Here is a 17,737-nt window from a genome sequence, read left to right on the forward strand (position 1 = left end):
AGACAGACCCCTGTCTTATTAACACAACAACAGATCATCACATCTGTCATTGCAGCTTCATCGTAAACTTCCAACTGGTTTTTATTCTGTATTTATGACTTTTAGGAAAAAGAAACTAAGGAAGACTGGATGAAAAGAGGGACCCCTCCCCACCCTGCCACTCCCTCTCTCTTTCTCCAGGTCTCATTTCTTACATTAAAACCAGAATCTCAAGAAGTGATTGTGAAAACTGGTGAGTATCCCTTGGTTCTGGACAAACATGGACACTGAGACACAACATGTGACAAACCTGTGAGGCGATGCTGTGGATACCGAAGAAAACATGTCCGTTTACAGACTTCACACTGACTTTCACATTTCTTGCTGGAGTTTTTCTGAGTAACTGAACCCATGAAGAAAGTGATCATCAGAGTGACCCATCAGATTAGTACTGATTAAAGCTTTTCCCTTGATGAACGAGAGGATTTAGGATCCATCTCATCATTGAGTCGACCTGATTCTCTGATCCTCCATAGCCTTTACCTGCTGCTGATGAAGACTCTCAGTCAGAGTCACATTTCACTTTGTGCATCATCAAATGTGTATTAGTCCTGAGACATTCTACTGCAGTATCATTGCCCCAGTGGGGAAATACCTGAAGTTAATGTACTCTTTAATTTCTCATTAACATTAGTAATAATTACTGATGCAATAATGTGTTTGTCATGGGGGTTAGGGTTGCAGTAAAATACAAATACCTCATAAATACAGTACTTAAGTAAAGTCATGGCTCTGAGACAGACTGAAGACCTGTCCAGGGTGTCCCCCGCCTTTTGCCCTACGACAGCTGGGATAGCTGTGTTGTTAGAACAGTAGAAGGGAGCGACAGGAAACCAGCTGCAGAGGGCAGCAGCTTCAGCTCTTCTCCACCACAGAAGAAGATGTAGCGGGAGGAAGAAGGAGGTCCCGGTTTCTGCGCTCCATTTCTCAGACCAAGATGGCGGACGGAGAAGGTGAGTGTGCGCCGCGTTTCACTGCAACATTTCTCTTCTAAGCTTTAACGGATCTGAGTGTTTTAGTTGAAACTTGTGCTCAAAACGCACAAACTGAACGCGTTTCTCCTTCTTTCTGCACACGCACCGTTTATCTGCGGGTCACGACAATCCCCACAGAGAAAAACGGGCATTTGAAGACGTTGGACGGTTCAGATCAGTTACAGAGCTCGACGTGAGACTGTTTTTGAAGGTTTATTTAATCGCTGTGCATTTGTTGGTTCGGCCTTAGTTTGATTCCGCTGCAGCACAGGAACTAGTTTTCTAAGCCAAAGGTTCCTTTGGATGCAACGTTAGGGCGTGAATGTTAAAGCTGGTGTTAAACTGTTTACAGCAGAGTTTACTTTCTGCCGTTGAGCATTTCAATCTGCTCGTGATTGATATCCATCACATAAGTGGTGTGTGTTTGATCGGTTACTTGCAGCCGCTGTTTATTTGAATTTATTGGCTCAATTCAGGCTGTTAGCTCTGTTAGCCATTTAATGCTAACAACCACGTGTTGTCGCAGCGGCCACGTGGGGCTGCAGCTTTTCTCAATTAACCCGCAAAAAATATTTATTACTGGAGACCAGAGAACTAGAAATGAAGAAACTTCAACTGTCAGTGCGAACAGCAGCTGAATTAGGACATAATGAATCAATATCGTGTTAACAGCTTCTGTTTGTTTCAGCAGCTTCAGCGAAGAAGAAGAAAAAAGTGAAGAAAGTCAGTGAAGAAGTCGGGGTGAGTTAAAGGATCAGTTGTGGTTTTATTAAGTGTTAAAACATAAGTAATATACTGAGAACCGGTTGGTCTGAGTTTCCCTATCTATACACACGTATAATAAAAACTGTTTTTTGTTTAACAGGAAATCCAGCAGAGTGGAGATTTCTTCATCCAACCGGAGGTTAAAGTTGCTTCTTTGGACACATCACAGTGGCCTTTGTTATTAAAGGTAACGCCAAAATTAACCTGTTGCATAATATTAAAGTCAAACTATCTGAAGGTAAAATCGTTGCTGCTGTTGAATAAACAATTTAGCGATTATAAAACTAGTTAATAAATGGAAATCTGTTAAAATCAGTTAATTGAGAGCTGATAACAAGTACAATTACCTAGCTGGACATACTATGACTCCACCAAGATCCACTAACACACATACCCATGTTGTCTGTAGCTGTTACTCCTACAGTCTGTCTTTAATTGTTATATTGTCTGTATTAAGTTTTTGAATGTGTCATTAAAAACTACCAATAGACAGAAGTAAATTCCTTGTTTTAGCTGACTGATCAAAAAAAACTAATTCTGATTATTTGGCCCTGAGTCTCAACCATGTGACATGATGAATCAGTTTATCCATTCGCTGAGCAGCAGCCATCTTGTCTCTGCCCCATGCCTGTTCTGGGTGTGGGGCCTCTCTATTGTGGTACCAATGGTGTTCTGGCGTTCTGCTGGTCCACCACCAAGGGCCACATGTGGAGCCAGACTTGACCTGACTGCAGAGACGATGTCCTGTTCTGATCACATGATTCAGAGACGTGAATGGGGTTGGTGTGAAAAATCTGCTAAAGCAGAAAACACAGTAATGTTAAGCTAACGCATACACAAGAATAGCAGTTTGTAAAAACTCTTATTTTGAAAGTATTCATGGTATTATGAGATTTCTTGAATGTAGACTCTTAAAATGTCTAAAGTTTAATTTTCTATGGTTTTGGATGTTCAACCAGAAAACACAGTGCTGTACATGATTGGGTGGTCTATGTATGACAGCAAACCCGGATTTAAAAAGAATATCAGGTCACCATTAACTTATTTTGAGTCTTTGGACGTTGCTATCTTAATACTTAGAACGTGGTTCCAAAGCCCAAGCTAGGGATGGACAAAAATAGTTTGAAGATGGCTTTATTGTTTTGGACATTTCCTACTACAAATTGTGGTAAAATGCTACCAAAATTGTTAAGGAAGCTCAGATTTCAGGTGTGAATGTGGTCAGTGTTTCCGTAAAAAGGGTGAAACTGTCCTGAATAAATCAAGTTTAAAATATTTTTGCTATAATTAATATAATTTAATGAACAAAGAATTTGAGTGAAACTGCAGACACACAGACTTTCAAAATGAAAGCACACCTTTGTTTTGTTTTCTGCAGAATTTTGATAAACTGAACATTCGGACATCTCATTACACTCCTCTACCGAGCGGCAGCAACCCTCTGAAGAGGAACATCCAGGACTATGTCAGGTAACACACTAATGCTAGGCTAACCTGGCAATACCTTGGACAACATCGAGACTCCCTCTACTCAGGCCGAATATCAGAGCCCTATGCAACTTTTTCTCACAGCGCCACCAAGGCAAAAACTGAATATTACAAGGAAACTGTTCTCCATTTTCAAATCACTCCTCTACCCCCTCCTCCTCACATCCCTCTCTGCCGATGACTTAACTTCACTTCCATTTGTCTAATCAGAAGGGAGTCATTGACTCCCAGTTCTCACCTTCATATGGCTACACTATGCTAATTTCATCTGCACTTTAGTCTCCTTGTCTTTTAGTCTGATGGAAGAAAATACACCTTCCTCTTCTCAAATCCTCCTGGTCTCGAGATCTCATACCCTCCAAGTCAAATTGCATCCACACTAATGCCTGCCAGACCTGACTTACATTTCTGGCAAAGACCCTTGAATGAACTTTAAGTTTGAACAACATCCCAAATGTCAACCAGTCTGACTTTAAAAGTGGTCACTCTGAATGGTCTTAGAAAAAGCTGCGGGTCAGGCTTCTCGTATTCCCACTTGGCCTGTCTGTGTCCTTGGGCATCTGGAACATCTCTGGCTTGGCTCAGGTCTTACTTATCTGGACATACCTCTATGGTATCTTGGCAGGGGCATGTTTAAACCGCTCACATTGTCTACATCGCTACTCCACAGGGCTCAGCTCTTGTTCTGCCCACATGGCCTTCTGTTCAGATGAGAGCTTTTCCTGTCCTGTTTCGTTCACCACACAGCAAAAGATCCCACGCAAAGGTCTTCAGTTCTTTGGTCCCCCAATGGTGGAACCAGCTGCCAAATTCTGCATGTTCAGCAACCTCAATGCCAATATTTGGAAGTTTTGGAACTCCTTCACAACTTCCTGTGCACTGATTCTATTTCAAACGAAAATTCAGTCTTAATTTGCACTTGTATCTCATGAAGACATTTATTATGTGCTAAACTATCATCCTGTAAAATTTAAAGTAGCACATAGGTTAATGCTAATCGACAATGTTAAAATTGAGGCCAGCTCAGGCACCACATTAATGCTAAGCTAAGGTGCACCACCTGTCTTCTTCCAGGTCCGGCTTCATTAATCTGGACAAACCTGCAAACCCATCGTCTCACGAGGTGGTGGCATGGATCCGTAGAATCCTGCGGGTAGAGAAGACCGGTCACAGCGGGACGCTTGACCCGAAGGTCACTGGCTGTTTGATCGTCTGTGTTGACAGAGCCACACGATTGGTGAAATCTCAACAGAGTGCTGGTAAGAAAACTGTTCTGTGATTTAATTGCTAGTGTCCGTCTCCCCCCAGTTGAAATGCTCAACAGCACAGTAAAACAAGCAGCCCCCCTCACTACTCTCTGTGTGCGTTGCAGGTAAAGAGTATGTGGGAATCGTTCGGCTGCACAATGCAATAGAGAGCGAACATGCTCTGGCTCGGGTAAGTTCCTGCTACTGATCAGTAAATGATATATTTATTGATTAGTTAAACCTTACTGAACACTGAGCTGGGATGAGCAGGATGATTGAAACTTATATTATACAGCTTTTTGTTTATTTTTTTTAACTTGTAATATGTTTAATCTCTAAATTGTTGTCAGGGACTTACAAACTACAAATACCCCCTGGGTCTGTACTTTCTGATAATCTAAAGTTGTGGGTTTTGGTTTTTATTTAAGATATGAAAATTTTGATCATTCAAAGACTAGGTTGTTCTTGTCATATCACCCTTGGCAACCGTGTTTCTATCTGCAGGCATTGGAAACTCTGACCGGAGCTTTGTTCCAGCGACCGCCGCTGATTGCTGCCGTGAAACGTCAGCTGAGAGTCCGAACGATCTACGAGAGCAAACTGATCGAGTATGACCCTGAGAGGAGGCTGGGTGAGAACTTGATCAATATGTGTTATTTGATGCATATGTGGTAGACGCATTATCAATGTTGAGTGTTAATCTTGAGATCAGATCACCACTGCCATGTCAGTGATGTCACGTGTGCCTGTGTTGCAGGTATTTTCTGGGTGAGTTGTGAAGCAGGAACGTACATCCGGACTCTGTGTGTCCACCTGGGTCTGCTGCTTGGTGTAGGGGGTCAGATGCAGGAGCTGAGAAGAGTTCGATCTGGAGTTCTGGGAGAGAAGGTCAGCACCAGCTCTGTTTAGCCAGGTTTTTATGTTCAGTTGGGTCATTTATGTGCTTAAAATAAACTCTGCACCAGATTCAGAAACAACTGTGCCTTACTTCTGTTGTCTTAAAACGGTTCTAGTTAAATGAAAATAGCTTCACATCTAAGAGAATCTTGCTACACCTTGAAAGACAATCAAGTCAGAAGGAGCGGTTACAAGTAGTGCAGTGAAGTTTCAGAAGCAGTGAAATCCACAATCTCCTCAGCAGCAACTACAATAATTCCTGTTAATATATTCAGAGATTCAAAGTGTTGAGTTCAGTCCTGCTGCTCAGTGCAGGTCTGATAATTAGACTTTGAAACAGAAACCTGCAGCAGAGACACAGATTACATCACCTGTACATCTGAGTCCTCACTCCTGCTTACATCACAATGACATCACTGCTGTTGCTGTGACCTCATGAAATCAAGGTTTTTATGCGACTGCTTTAGGACAACATGATGACTATGCACGACGTCCTGGATGCTCAGTGGCAGTTTGACCACAACAAAGATGAGTCATACCTGAGGAGAGTCATCTTCCCTCTGGAGAAGCTGCTGGTGTCGCACAAACGCCTGGTGATGAAGGACAGTGCCGTAAGTCTTTCTCAGCTTCGTACTCACCGCCACACCTGTTACCAGTCGGTCTGTTTACCACAGCTGTCTGTCTCTAGGTGAATGCAATTTGTTATGGCGCCAAGATTATGCTGCCCGGTGTACTCAGGTACGAGGATGGCATCGAGGTGAACCAGGACATTGTGGTCATAACAACAAAGGGGGAGGCCATCTGTACAGGTGAGATACAGGCTGCGTGTGACCACAGGTGAAGCCACATGATGAAATGGAGTAGCTGCAGTAGCTCTCAGGCCATGGTGACCTTCTATCTATCACCCTTTTCTGATGGCTTCACACAAGATGGATCTGAAGTTAATTAGTAAAGATAAGTGATGAAATGTGAAGTTGTGCACAGGAAGTAAATTTGAAGGTAAATAAGTCATAGGTTAATTGTTGGAATGTATGTTTTGAGACCAGGTAAAGTGACACTGTTTGCTCTATACTGTTTCTAGCTGTTGCTCTGATGACAACCGCAGTCATCTCCACCTGTGATCATGGCGTAGTTGCAAAGATAAAGCGTGTGATCATGGAAAGAGACACTTACCCTCGGAAGTGGGGCCTGGGACCAAAGGTACATCTGAACTTTATCTGCCTTACCTACTTAATCACCCTTCAGGAGACTTCAGGGTACAGTTGAAGCCACATGATGATATTGAGTAGCCACAGTAGCTCTAGAGCCATGATGACCTCCTATCTATCACCCTTGTCTGATGGCTTCACCCAGCATTCTCTCTCTCTCTCTCTCTCTCTCTCTCTCTCTCTCTCTCTCTCTCTCTCTCTCTCTCTCTCTCTCTCTCTCTCTCTCTCTCTCTCTCTCTCTCTCTCTCTCTCTCTCTCTCTCTCTCTCTCTCTCTCTCTCTCTCTCTCTCTCTCTCTCTCTCTCTCTCTCTCTTTTGCTGAACTTACTGAACAAATGTAGCTCAAGCTTAACAAGTTTTGTTTTCTTCAGGCAAGTCAAAAGAAAGAAATGATTAAGAAGGGACTTCTGGACAAACATGGGAAACCCAATGGCAGCACACCGCAGGACTGGAAGAACCAGTACATTGACTACAGGTATAGCTCACCTGGGGAGGGCTGGGGGGACACATGCAGACAGTTATCCCTTACTGAACTGATGTGCTCTCTGAGGGAGTCAGTCTGCTACAGCAACTTTCAGGTTTGAGCTTCTTCACTCTGCACTTTGCTGAGCTGCAGCTTACCTGAGGACAGTAATGTAGTATACTACAATCACAATGACAATCCCAGTAGCTGCTCAGGCTCAGTCCTAATGTTAACAAGCTTATTCACTGAAAATTTCTTGTTTAACAGTGTTTCCAAGGCAACAGAGTCATGTGACATGTCAACAAAGGTAAACAAACCTTTTATTAAACTGAGACCTGCTAAGTGTTAAAGACATTGTGGACTTTAGATTTAAAACCAGTTTTTCTTTTGACTGAGATCTCTGACCTTTGACCTGTCCCTCTGCAGAGGAAGAGGGAGGCAACAGACAGCGAAGGTGAAGGCACAGTGACAAAGTCCACACCACTGCCAGAGGATGCAAAGAAAGAGAAAAAGAAAAAGAAAAAAGAGAAAAGAGCTAAACTGGATGAAGCAGAGGCAGGGACTGAGGAGGCAGAGTCTCAGACTGAGGTCAGTAAAAGGACTAAAAGGACTGGTAATATGTATTTTACAGGCTAATATAAAGTCTCTCCATAATATAATTAAAATAATTATAGCTTGTTCCATTCAAGTTAAAGGGATGTGCTACATCTCCATGTCCTCAGTAAACAGTTCAGTTTAGTTTCTATACTGTAACAAAATAGAAGAATCAACATGAAGTCACTGATCTCTGTCCTCGTCTGTCTGCTGCTGATGGGGACTGTCTGCTCACTGCCACAGGGTCCTTCCTGGTTTGGGACTATTTCTGTGTCAACCAGAACCTGTGGCACATTAGGTTAAACAGTTAGTTCATTAAGTTCAGCACAAACAGCTTTTTTCTAACTATCTGCTTTAGGTGGATGTGGACTAATTTGTCTGTAGCAGTAAGCAATTAACCATAAAGCTTCTTGTATATGAGAGCTGAAAGGTATCGGTTTTCTGCATGTTTCTGATTATTTAATGAGTATTGTTAATTAGCAGAGCTTTTTTAAACCTTTACCCAAAAAAGCACTAATGTTGTCCGGTTGAATTAAAAAGTAACTTGGACTTTACCTGAGCTGTCTGCTCCCTCTGCTGCAGACAGGGACACTTGGCTGAGCTTCATCTTTGCTTAGACTCATAAAGAAGTTTTTTTTTTTTCTTAAGTGTCTTAAATCTGGTGATTTCAGAACACAAATATTTATATTTGTATCCTTTAGTTAACCTTTAACAATAAATCTGTGCAGTGAGGTAATTTCTTAATTTTCTCAGATACCCAATCTTTGTGTACTGTTCATTTCTAGCCCAACTTACAAGTCAAGTAAATTGCCGTAATTGATTGCGGTAATGTGTCACCCCACCCCTAAAAAGGACCAAATCCAAAAATAGAATTTTGGATCCTTATGGTGCTTTTCCACTGCAGAGTACTGAGTACTCAGTACATTAGTTCAGCTTTTTTGCTTTTCCATCTGGAAAGTTGTGGATAGGACCTGCTGTGTTTCACCTCTGTTGTGGTTTTAGTTAAACGTTCATTAGGAGATGATATATGATGATTATATTTTATCAGTTCACCTTTTTACACTTGAATATTTATGAAAAATAAGTTAACCAATTTGCCTTACTCTTCACTTGTAGAGCACATTTTTATTTAGGTCGAAAGAATTTGTTACAGTAGATGACAAGTGGTTTCATGTGTTTCTGAAGTTAAACTGAAAAAAGTAAATTTAATTGCAGTAGTTTATGGAAGTTTATAGAATTAACATCTTGCTGATCATGTGTCACCTTCAGGTTGGGGAAAGTGCCAAGAAGAAGAAAAAGAAGAAGAAACAAAAAGAGGGTGATATGTCCGAGTGATATATCAATGAGTGAACAGGACAATGTTGGACTCCGCCCACTGTCACACCTTTCTGAAAACCTGGATGCAAAGCATTCTGAAAGTTTATATGGACTGCATGAATGCAGAAAGAGGACGTTTGTTTTTTTTATACAAAAACGTTTTGTGTATATAACTGAACAGGAAGCCGGTTTGTAATTTCAAAATAAAATTCTGTTTTCTGTATTTTTAATCTTTACAAACATTTATTTGGTAAATGGCATGAGTTCATATTCATTTAATGAAAAATCACAAACAAGACCTAGTGTAGCAGATTAAATTTAGTTTGTTTTAAACTAAACTGAAATTTGTTTCCATTTGTACAGACAAGGTTTTAGGGTTTTTAAGAAGACTCGAGGACTAAATCCTATTTTCTGCACATGCTTGTTCGGAGACTGATGTGGACAAAGGATGCGCAGAGGGGGAGATGGACTTATTTCGCCTTGTGTGTGAAACAACTCTTTGGGCGCTTCACTTTATCACTGTCAAGGATGTAGAAATAAATGTGTAAATGTTAAATACCTTCATTATATAAAATTAGTGGATGGTTGACTGACAAATTTTTGGCCTGAGTGCAAACCTCTCTAGACTGGATCCTAGCAACTGAAATTACATTTTACATATAGTCTTTAGGCATTGTGAGGTACCAAGTGAGCAAAGAGAAGTCACAGAAGAAATTTAAACAATGCCATGAGAATAAGTTTGATTTTCATGAGGTGTAAAATTGGAAAAGTTTAAATGGATATGAATTTGAAAGGATGCTTTTTGAATGAGGGAAGCGAGACTGCTGATTCTGCAGTTTGGTAGCTTGTTCCACTATGTATAGACAGACACCCATCCCAGGACAGATGCATTAAGACACAGGTACACAACTCAACACTTATACAAATAAGTTACTATAATAGCCCCATATGGCACATTTAGTCAAATCACTTCAAAACAACGCAATTTTAAGTTCAGAGCAGGTGTACTCCCAGCCTCTCTGACTGGTCAGACACAGTGGCAGGTGAGCAGGTCTCTGTTTAAGCTGGTAATGACATGGATTCTGTGGTTGGTCAGTTTCTGCAGGTCTAAGATCAGCTGCAGCAGACGGGGACTTGGCTTATTGACGACCCAATTTGGGTCTGTTGGGTCGGGTCTGTGGAATGAGTCTAAAACCTCCAGTGTATTCAGCTGCTGCAGCTGGTGCAGCTGGAGAAAGTCACCGTCTGAGACATGGTGATGCCTGAAACAAAAACAAGACGAGGTTATTAAAAACCTCAGGTTACCAAGGAACCCAACAAGTCAGTTCTCCTGAATAAAAGACACTAGGTGACCTAACCTGGTGTCAGTAAATAATGAGTAAAGCAACCTCAAGAATCTTAGCAGATTTCAGTGGAACCTGGACTCACCTAATCCGGAGCGACCTCAGGCAAGGGAACAGCTGTGGAAGAAGCCTCACTAGGTTGGAGGAGGAGCTCCAGGGCTCCAGGTGTAGGTGTTCCAGGTGAGGAGTTCTGACTGAGACTACCTGCAGATCTTCAGGTTCCAGGTCCACACACAGAGTCAAGCTGAGGAGGGAGGACGGCAGGAAGTCCGCATATGCTGCCAGAGGATGGCCTCCTGTTAGAGTGAGGTCATGACATCACTGTAAGTGACTCACAGGTAATAGGTTAAAGTGGAACTATTTAAAGAAAAACTGAGAAAATGTGTTTGTTTTTTTGTCTGACGATACAGTTTAAACAACATCAGAGAATAAAAAACTGCACTGTGCCTTTAAAATCATGACTTAGTTTCTACATTAGAGTTCTCATGGTAGAGTCACAGAGGAGGTGAAATAGCGTCAGTAGAATCTTGTTAAACATTTACACTGACCATAAACAGTGAGGCTGCTGAGCTGTGGCAGTGATGTCAGCCATGTTTGCATGTGACAGGTGGGCCCTGGTACAGAGTACAGGTGGTAGACTGACAAGCTGCGGAGGCAGGACAAAGGCTGAAGAACTTCCCGTGTTACCATGGCATCATAGTTTAACAACTGCAGGTCAGACAGGCACAGGGCCCCACCCTTTCCTGGATGAGAGACACAACACATATGTGTATACACCTGTGAATATACTTGTTAATACACTTGTAAATACACATAATTATACGTAATTATACCTGTAACACAAATAAATACACCTGTGATGCATGTTTGAAGATGCATATTAAATCATTTGTAAAAAAAATGTAAATACATTTAATACGTTTCACAACCAAGTTTCTGTCTTCTTACCTTCAATGGAAAAAATGTTTGGAAACACACAAATCTGAGGCATTTTACTGATCAGTTTTGTAGATATTCAGGTATGATTTCCTCCCAGCGCTTCTGCAGAATTTACCAAAGCTCTGGGTTACTCGTTGGACAGTGTTCCCAAACTGTTTGGTCCTGCTTCTCCCAGACCAAGTTGATGGTGGTTCAGATTCAGCGAATGAGCTTACCAAACCATCACCAAGAGGATTCCAGCAGATACTTTCTTCTCTAGATAATTCTTACACAACCTGGAAGATTGCTATGGTCACTGTCTTACTGGATATAGAAATTATCTCCAATCAGTCACGGACTAGAGAGAATGACATGTGTCTTCAGTATGGAGTGGTATCCATGCTGATTCAGGAGACATTACACATGATGCAGAACACCCACTCTCCCATTGCCAAAACATCCCCAGATCATCAGGTTTCCACCTCAATGCTTTACTGATGGTGTTGTCTGAGACACATTATTCACTTGGATCCAAACACCTAAAACTTTGACTCACCAGTGCACAAGACTTTATTCCAACCATCTAAAGTCCACTGTTTGTGCATCTTGGCCCAAAGTAACCCTTTCTTCTGATTTACCAACCTTAGTAGGGGTTTTCTTCTTAATAAATCTGCCCGTAAGACCAACTGACCTGAGTCTTCTACTCGGTGTCTGTCCATTGTTTCTCTCATTTTATTCAAGTATGTAGCCAATGTAGGAGCAGTGCGGCATTTGTTTCTCAAGGAGGACGCTCTTAGGTACTTTTCTTCTTGGACAGATGTGTACTTGGGCCTTCAACTGTTTCTTCTGTCCTGACTGGATCAATTTCAGCATGTCTCTGCAGACTATAGTTTAGACCAGGGGTCACAAACCTTTTTGAAACTGAGAGCTACTTCTTGGGTACCGATTAATGTGAAGTGCTACCAGTTCGATACACACTTTTGAAATAACAAATTAGCATAATTTACCTTTAATTATATGTTATTATTAATAATCAATTACATTAATAATATTCATCTATGTGAAAACACGGATCATGTTAATGATTTCTCACAATAACTATCAAATATGATTTAAAAAAAATAGCAACAACAAAATTAGATGCAGCTCTAGGTAAGTGGTTAGAATAGGCCCGTGGGCTACTCGTGTGGTCCTTGCAGGCTACCCGGTGCCCACAGGCACAATGTTGGTGACCCTTGGAATAGACTGATAACTTCCTTGAAAAAGTTGTTTTTGTTTTGACATTTTTACTTCTAATATACACTAGACTATGTAGGAGAAGCCAAATAAAAAAAGCCAAATAAAAAATGAGTTGTTTTAACAGCTGGGAGGAAAATTCATGATCAAGATTCAGAGCAAATGTACTTGAATTTCTGGAAAAACTGATCAGTGGAGGCCACAGAATTGTCAGGCAGTTATTGCTGAAAGTAAAGTTTAACATGCAATTTTGATCTGACCAACCTCTTGTGCTCAAAGAAGCTCAAAGTGAATTGCTTTTCATTTTTTTTAATCCTTTCACAATATTTTGATTAAATAATCCAACAAAAGATCATGCAAATACAAATTTGTGTTGTTTTGTTAAAACTTTTTCTTCTTCTTTACTTTTTCTTACCTGAGAGGTGGACTGGGCTAAAGAAGTCATGTGACAGTATCTTGTAGGTGATCATGGTCCAGGACAGGTGTTTGAGCTCAGTCAGATGAGTAAGGACACGGCTGAGCGTTGGGACTCTTAGGCTGCCATTGTGGTGCACTAGCAGGGATGTGAGATGAGTAAGCTGACTGATGGCGGCTAACAGGTGAGAGGCTGGACAGGTGAGCTGTACATTACAGAGACTGAGGTGCGTCAGATGATGTCTCAGAGGAAACAGGAAGTCCAGGTTCTTTAGTGGAGTGGAACTGGAAGTGAGGGAAAGGAACTGCAGCCGGTGAAAACGTTTCAGCTCGTTGACATCCCCTTCTCTCCAGTCGTCTAATCGCAGGGCATCAAGAGCAGGAAGCCATGAGGACAACTGTGTCAGGTACTTTCTCTTTCCTGAACGTATCAGCACTCTGCCCACGTGTCTTTGAGCCAGGCTGTTCCAGAATGGGCGGTTGTACCGAGAAAACTGTTGCAGGATAACACAGAAACCCTTCCATAGGGGGCGAGACTTATCGACTAGGTGCCTAAAGTGTAAACAGGTGCAGCGTACACTCAGTTTGTCTCTCCAGGACAGGAAACTGAACACCTGCAGCCACAGCTCGGCAGGAAGATGTGGTGCTGAAGTCATGATGGCCCCCGCTGCCGACAACAGGTTTACAACAGGCTTTCAAATGACTGTCTATAGGTATACAACAGGTCCACAACAGGCTATGAACAAGTCAACAACAGGTTGTCAACAGGTTTACAACAAGCTGTAGATAGGTATACAAAAGGTCCACAACAGGCTATGAACAAGTCAACAACAGATCCAAAAGTCAATAAGATGTTAAGAACAGGTTTACAGCAGACTTTCAAAAGGCTGACGATAGGTATATAACAGGTTCACAAGAGGCTATAAACAGGTTTGACAACAGGCCGACAATGCACCGTCAACACTCACACACTGAGTGATTATTGTTTATTGCTGATATCTGATCACCTGTCTCTGTTGAACAGAAAGTTGCAGTTCGGACGTCCTTACACTCAATAGCTGATCGGTTGTTGGCATTGATCATTGAACTGCAATCTAATGATCAGAGTGACTGTTCTTCTACTTTTTTCCTTGCTGCGTCACTGAGCAGACTGAGCGTAAGCAGGAGGTCTCACTCTGATCTCAGTTTTTTCCCAGAACTTACTCTCGTCACTTGATCAAGATTTCAGTCGAGAAGTTTGCTTATCATCAGAGAGAAAACATGATGTTAATAAAAACTGAACTCAGAGAAAACTAGAACGAGAAAAAATTGTAGTTCCTGAATGTTTGTATCTCTTTAACTCCACAAAGATAGTACTCTTGATATTTGATACGAGGCATCACTCGTTTGATACGAGGCATCACTCGAGAAACTTGTTGATTAAAAACTGGAAAACTAACAAATACAGAATTTAATTTTTAATTTTAAATAAACTCTATTTTTATGATTAATTTAATAAACAGATGTAACTGCAGCACAGAAAGAGCACAGAAGTTTCACTGTGATTTGTTTTTGCTCTCTTAACTGCAGACAGCGCGAGACATCTTCATAATAAAACATCTTTAAGTTACTGTCAGTAAATGACGTCGGTCAAATAAGAACCGAAGAAGAAATCAGCTGCGGAAAAACACCACAGAAGGAAAGGACAATAAGGAAGCGTAATGTGGTCAACGTGATCTGCAGGAGTGACTTACTCAAGTACTGATCAGATGGAAGGTGAGTATATGTTCACTAATCGATAGTGTAATTATTGGTGAGACGTGCCCTCCATGTGATCGACGAACAGGAAACAAACAGTTATAATCTGGGTTTGTGTGTTTGACTTTTTATCGAGCTAACTCAGTACTCAAATACAGGACGAGAGAGTTTGTCTCTATTTGAGGACACACATATGTTTTTTAGGTTTATATACTCTTTTTCATATTTTTATACTGGACCATAGCAACGTTCTAGTGTCTTGCTCTTTGTAGTGGGACAAGACAGATATTGATAATAGCTCTTGAGTGCATTGTCTGAGGAGCAGTGGTTAAAGTCACCCAAAATAAAATTAGTAGCCTTAGGTCACAGCGACTGAAGTTTCAGTAGAATGAGCACAAAGTCTGTGTTTACATTGTTTACATCGTAGGGTGGACATAAACAACACACAAATGTCTTCACTAGCCAGTCTTTGATGCACAAACGTTTATTACAACAGTTTTACACCATTTCCACATGACTTGCCAGTAATTGAATCGTCCCTGGCTGTGCGTAAATGTGCACAAAAGCCGCAGAGTGACATGAAAGACTCACAGCCCTTTTCTCACTCTAAAAAGCTCTAATAAACCCAGGTAAACTCTGTTCTCAGGCGTTCCCAGTGACATCCCAGTGTCCTCAGCAAACAGGAAGTGCTCAGCTGTGACAGGAAGTGGCCGAAAGATCAAAGACAATGCAGCCAACTGGCACAACTTGATGCTGAGGTGGGAAAAACTTAACGAGGACGGATTCAGTGTTGCAACGAACATTGTCAACATCAGACGGTGAGATTGGATTAGGCTAGTTATTTAAATTTAACTCAAGTATTCAGAATAACTCAAAGAAACAGTTCACTATCACAGTTTAAATTATTGACTTCCTGTCTGTGGATTACATCAGCTTGAAATCGTCAATAAAATCTTTACTGATCATCGTTATTGAACCACTGTAAACTGATTTCCCTAATTTTTTTGTCCATCAGGTCTCAGAGCGATAAGCATCTGCTGGACAAATCTGATTCAGCTTCATCGTCCACATCACCTTCATCACCTACAACAGGTGCAGAGCTGCAGGACACATGTTGCAAACTTCAGGAGACTGTGAATAAAATGGTGATGTTTCAGGTTTTTTTTTTCTTTGTATATTTCTGTTTGTTTTCTTTATAAACATTATGACATTTTTCGTCTTCTCTCTGAAATAATCTGTTTAGTTTAAAGACACTGAAGTCGCAGGTTTCAGTTGGAATGTTGGACCTTGGGTCTGTTAGAGGGTTAGACAGACACACTTTCCCGAGACCTGGAGCAGGAAAACTGAACCCAGTTATACCAGACTGACTCATGTCGTGGATCGGCTCAATAGTTTATTGCTACTTCCTGTCAGATAAAAGCTTCTTCAAAGACATTTCAAAGATTTATTGTGCTGATAAATCAACAATACAGACAGTAAAGCTGAGGATAGTTCTGGACTCGGTTTGACTGATATCACGCAGTTCAAAACCTTTTATACATCTTTTCTGGGTTAATCCCTATTTGGAGAATAAGATCTGACCCACATTTTTTTTAAATATTTGATCTTAAATTTCTATAATTTATTCAGTCGTCTATTACCATTATTTGAAAATCCTTTCATAAGACTTCAACATATGTATTTATTCTATATATCTTATTTATACATACATAATTCACTTTATTGTTGTCAGTGCGTCTCATCATAGCCTCATCTGTCAATCAGAGGTTCCATCCTTCCATCTGAAACGTTCCACCCAGCTGGGGAGTGAGTCCTTTGGATGGAACCGAACTTTATCCAAGACAAAAACATTAAATTGTCTGTCTTGTCAAGGTCACTTTTTCTAAGAAAACTTTCCTCTTTTGGTACATTTTAATAAAAAAAAAAAAAAAAAACGTGCACCAAGCCTTCCCTGTCTTGATGTGATCGGTTACCCAGTCTGTGTGGCCCAGTGATTCACAAGCAATGTGTATACTCAGTTCAAACATATAATAATAATTTTTTTAACGCGTGTTAACTGTCATTTATCAGTCATTCTTACATATATTACCACGTATTAACCATCTGGACCTGGATGAATCATATGATCATACACAAATGGTTTGAAACATCAACACATCATATGTATGGTTTTTATTATCCTTAAAAACATCGCCTCATCAAAATTCACCACACTCGCATCACAGGTCTAGGTCCCTCAGAACCAAGTGGGTCCATGCAGACCTGTACTTTAATTTGTCCTCATGGCTGATTCTAAACCAGTATAAAAGTTGTTAAACTAAACCGATTCTCAGCAGTTTCAATGTCTGGAAAGTTAAAACTTCCTCTTCCTGTCAGGTTGCTGTGGTGACAAAGATGGAGCGTCTGGTGACATCACAGCAAGGTATTCAGGATTTGGAGGAATTTCAGTTTGGTCCTGAAGGAAGAAAGTTACCTCTGTTTCACACCTGGAACACCAAACAGTTTGGTGAGATTGCCTGGAAAACACCTGAGACTTACCTACTGATTCACTGCTATTGTCTAATGTGCAACGTTTCTGACATTTCAGTGGTAACATCCAGTTTCCTGTTAGATGCCTTCAGTCAGGAGCTGAAGCTGAAGCAGACCATTTTGCAGGAACTGGCTCACACAGCAAATTCTGACCTCTGCATGGTCTACCTGTCATGCTGGCTGCACCAGCCCTTCATCCCCCCACAGGCCAGACTGACTCTTGAGGCTCTTCTGCTGGAGACTGGGCACCGCCCACTTTGATATCGCCTGTCTTCCAGAGGCATGTGACCAATCTCAGGGTGTTACCTAGCTTAGCGTAGACTGGATGTTGATGAGTGGTAGGAAAAGAAACAGGTAAACTAAGGTGAGCTCACATGCATCCTGGAGTGTGTAGTCAGAGGCATCACAAACTACAGTGTCAGTGACTCTCTGTCAGTTTAGTAGCTTCTTCTCTAACTTTCTTCCTCTTAAGACTGTTGTTGAGTTTTGTTACTGTGTAACTGTGTTTTAACCTTTGCAAATTTTATCTGGTTAAATAAAAGGTGACACATCTGGACTGGAACGCCATT

At 41.2% G+C, this 17,737-nt stretch overlaps 3 protein-coding genes and 3 non-coding genes across 9 annotated transcripts; 5 read left to right on the plus strand and 1 right to left on the minus strand.

Annotated features, from left to right (window-relative positions):
- The first annotated feature begins 893 nt into the window (after positions 1-893).
- Positions 894-9,214, plus strand: dkc1 (dyskeratosis congenita 1, dyskerin). Of its 2 annotated transcripts, none has more exons than XM_067478764.1 (15): positions 894-992; positions 1,705-1,754; positions 1,879-1,965; positions 3,157-3,248; positions 4,341-4,525; positions 4,639-4,703; positions 5,018-5,144; positions 5,271-5,401; positions 5,878-6,021; positions 6,099-6,219; positions 6,492-6,610; positions 6,989-7,092; positions 7,348-7,387; positions 7,507-7,668; positions 8,944-9,214. In XM_067478764.1, the coding sequence occupies exons 1-15, from the start codon at positions 977-979 to the stop codon at positions 9,007-9,009; spliced, it is 1,509 nt and encodes a 502-aa protein (XP_067334865.1). In that variant the 5' UTR covers positions 894-976; the 3' UTR covers positions 9,010-9,214. The 2 variants fall into 2 exon arrangements, with proteins under 2 accessions (XP_067334865.1, XP_067334864.1); XM_067478763.1 differs by having other exon boundaries at positions 899-992; positions 1,702-1,754.
- LOC137102008 (small nucleolar RNA SNORA36 family) lies at positions 5,688-5,815 on the plus strand. The gene has a single exon (XR_010911165.1). It is a non-coding gene; the product is annotated as a small nucleolar RNA SNORA36 family (small nucleolar RNA).
- Positions 6,253-6,330, plus strand: LOC137102002 (small nucleolar RNA SNORD83). The gene has a single exon (XR_010911159.1). It is a non-coding gene; the product is annotated as a small nucleolar RNA SNORD83 (small nucleolar RNA).
- Positions 6,678-6,755, plus strand: LOC137102001 (small nucleolar RNA SNORD83). Its single transcript, XR_010911158.1, has one exon. It is a non-coding gene; the product is annotated as a small nucleolar RNA SNORD83 (small nucleolar RNA).
- A 138-nt stretch (positions 9,215-9,352) lies between the features above and the next one.
- Positions 9,353-13,558, minus strand: im:7136021 (uncharacterized). The gene is made up of 4 exons (XM_067478770.1): positions 12,904-13,558; positions 10,883-11,077; positions 10,420-10,630; positions 9,353-10,253 (listed from the first exon to the last, which is right to left on the minus strand). Exons 1-4 carry the CDS (start codon positions 13,556-13,558, stop codon positions 10,019-10,021), a joined length of 1,296 nt encoding a protein of 431 aa, XP_067334871.1. The 3' UTR covers positions 9,353-10,018.
- On the plus strand, positions 13,184-17,724 carry cinp (cyclin dependent kinase 2 interacting protein). Of its 3 annotated transcripts, none has more exons than XM_067478773.1 (6): positions 13,184-13,309; positions 14,472-14,657; positions 15,286-15,457; positions 15,655-15,784; positions 17,016-17,145; positions 17,227-17,724. In XM_067478773.1, exons 2-6 carry the CDS (start codon positions 14,651-14,653, stop codon positions 17,427-17,429), a joined length of 642 nt encoding a protein of 213 aa, XP_067334874.1. In that variant the 5' UTR covers positions 13,184-13,309; positions 14,472-14,650; the 3' UTR covers positions 17,430-17,724. The 3 variants fall into 3 exon arrangements, with proteins under 3 accessions (XP_067334874.1, XP_067334875.1, XP_067334873.1); XM_067478774.1 differs by lacking the exon at positions 13,184-13,309 and adding an exon at positions 13,464-13,582; XM_067478772.1 differs by lacking the exon at positions 13,184-13,309 and adding an exon at positions 13,475-13,615.
- Positions 17,725-17,737: the final 13 nt, after the last annotated feature.

The sequence above is a fragment of the Channa argus genome, chromosome 16, assembly GCF_033026475.1.
Source record: "Channa argus isolate prfri chromosome 16, Channa argus male v1.0, whole genome shotgun sequence".
Taxonomy (NCBI): domain Eukaryota; kingdom Metazoa; phylum Chordata; class Actinopteri; order Anabantiformes; family Channidae; genus Channa; species Channa argus.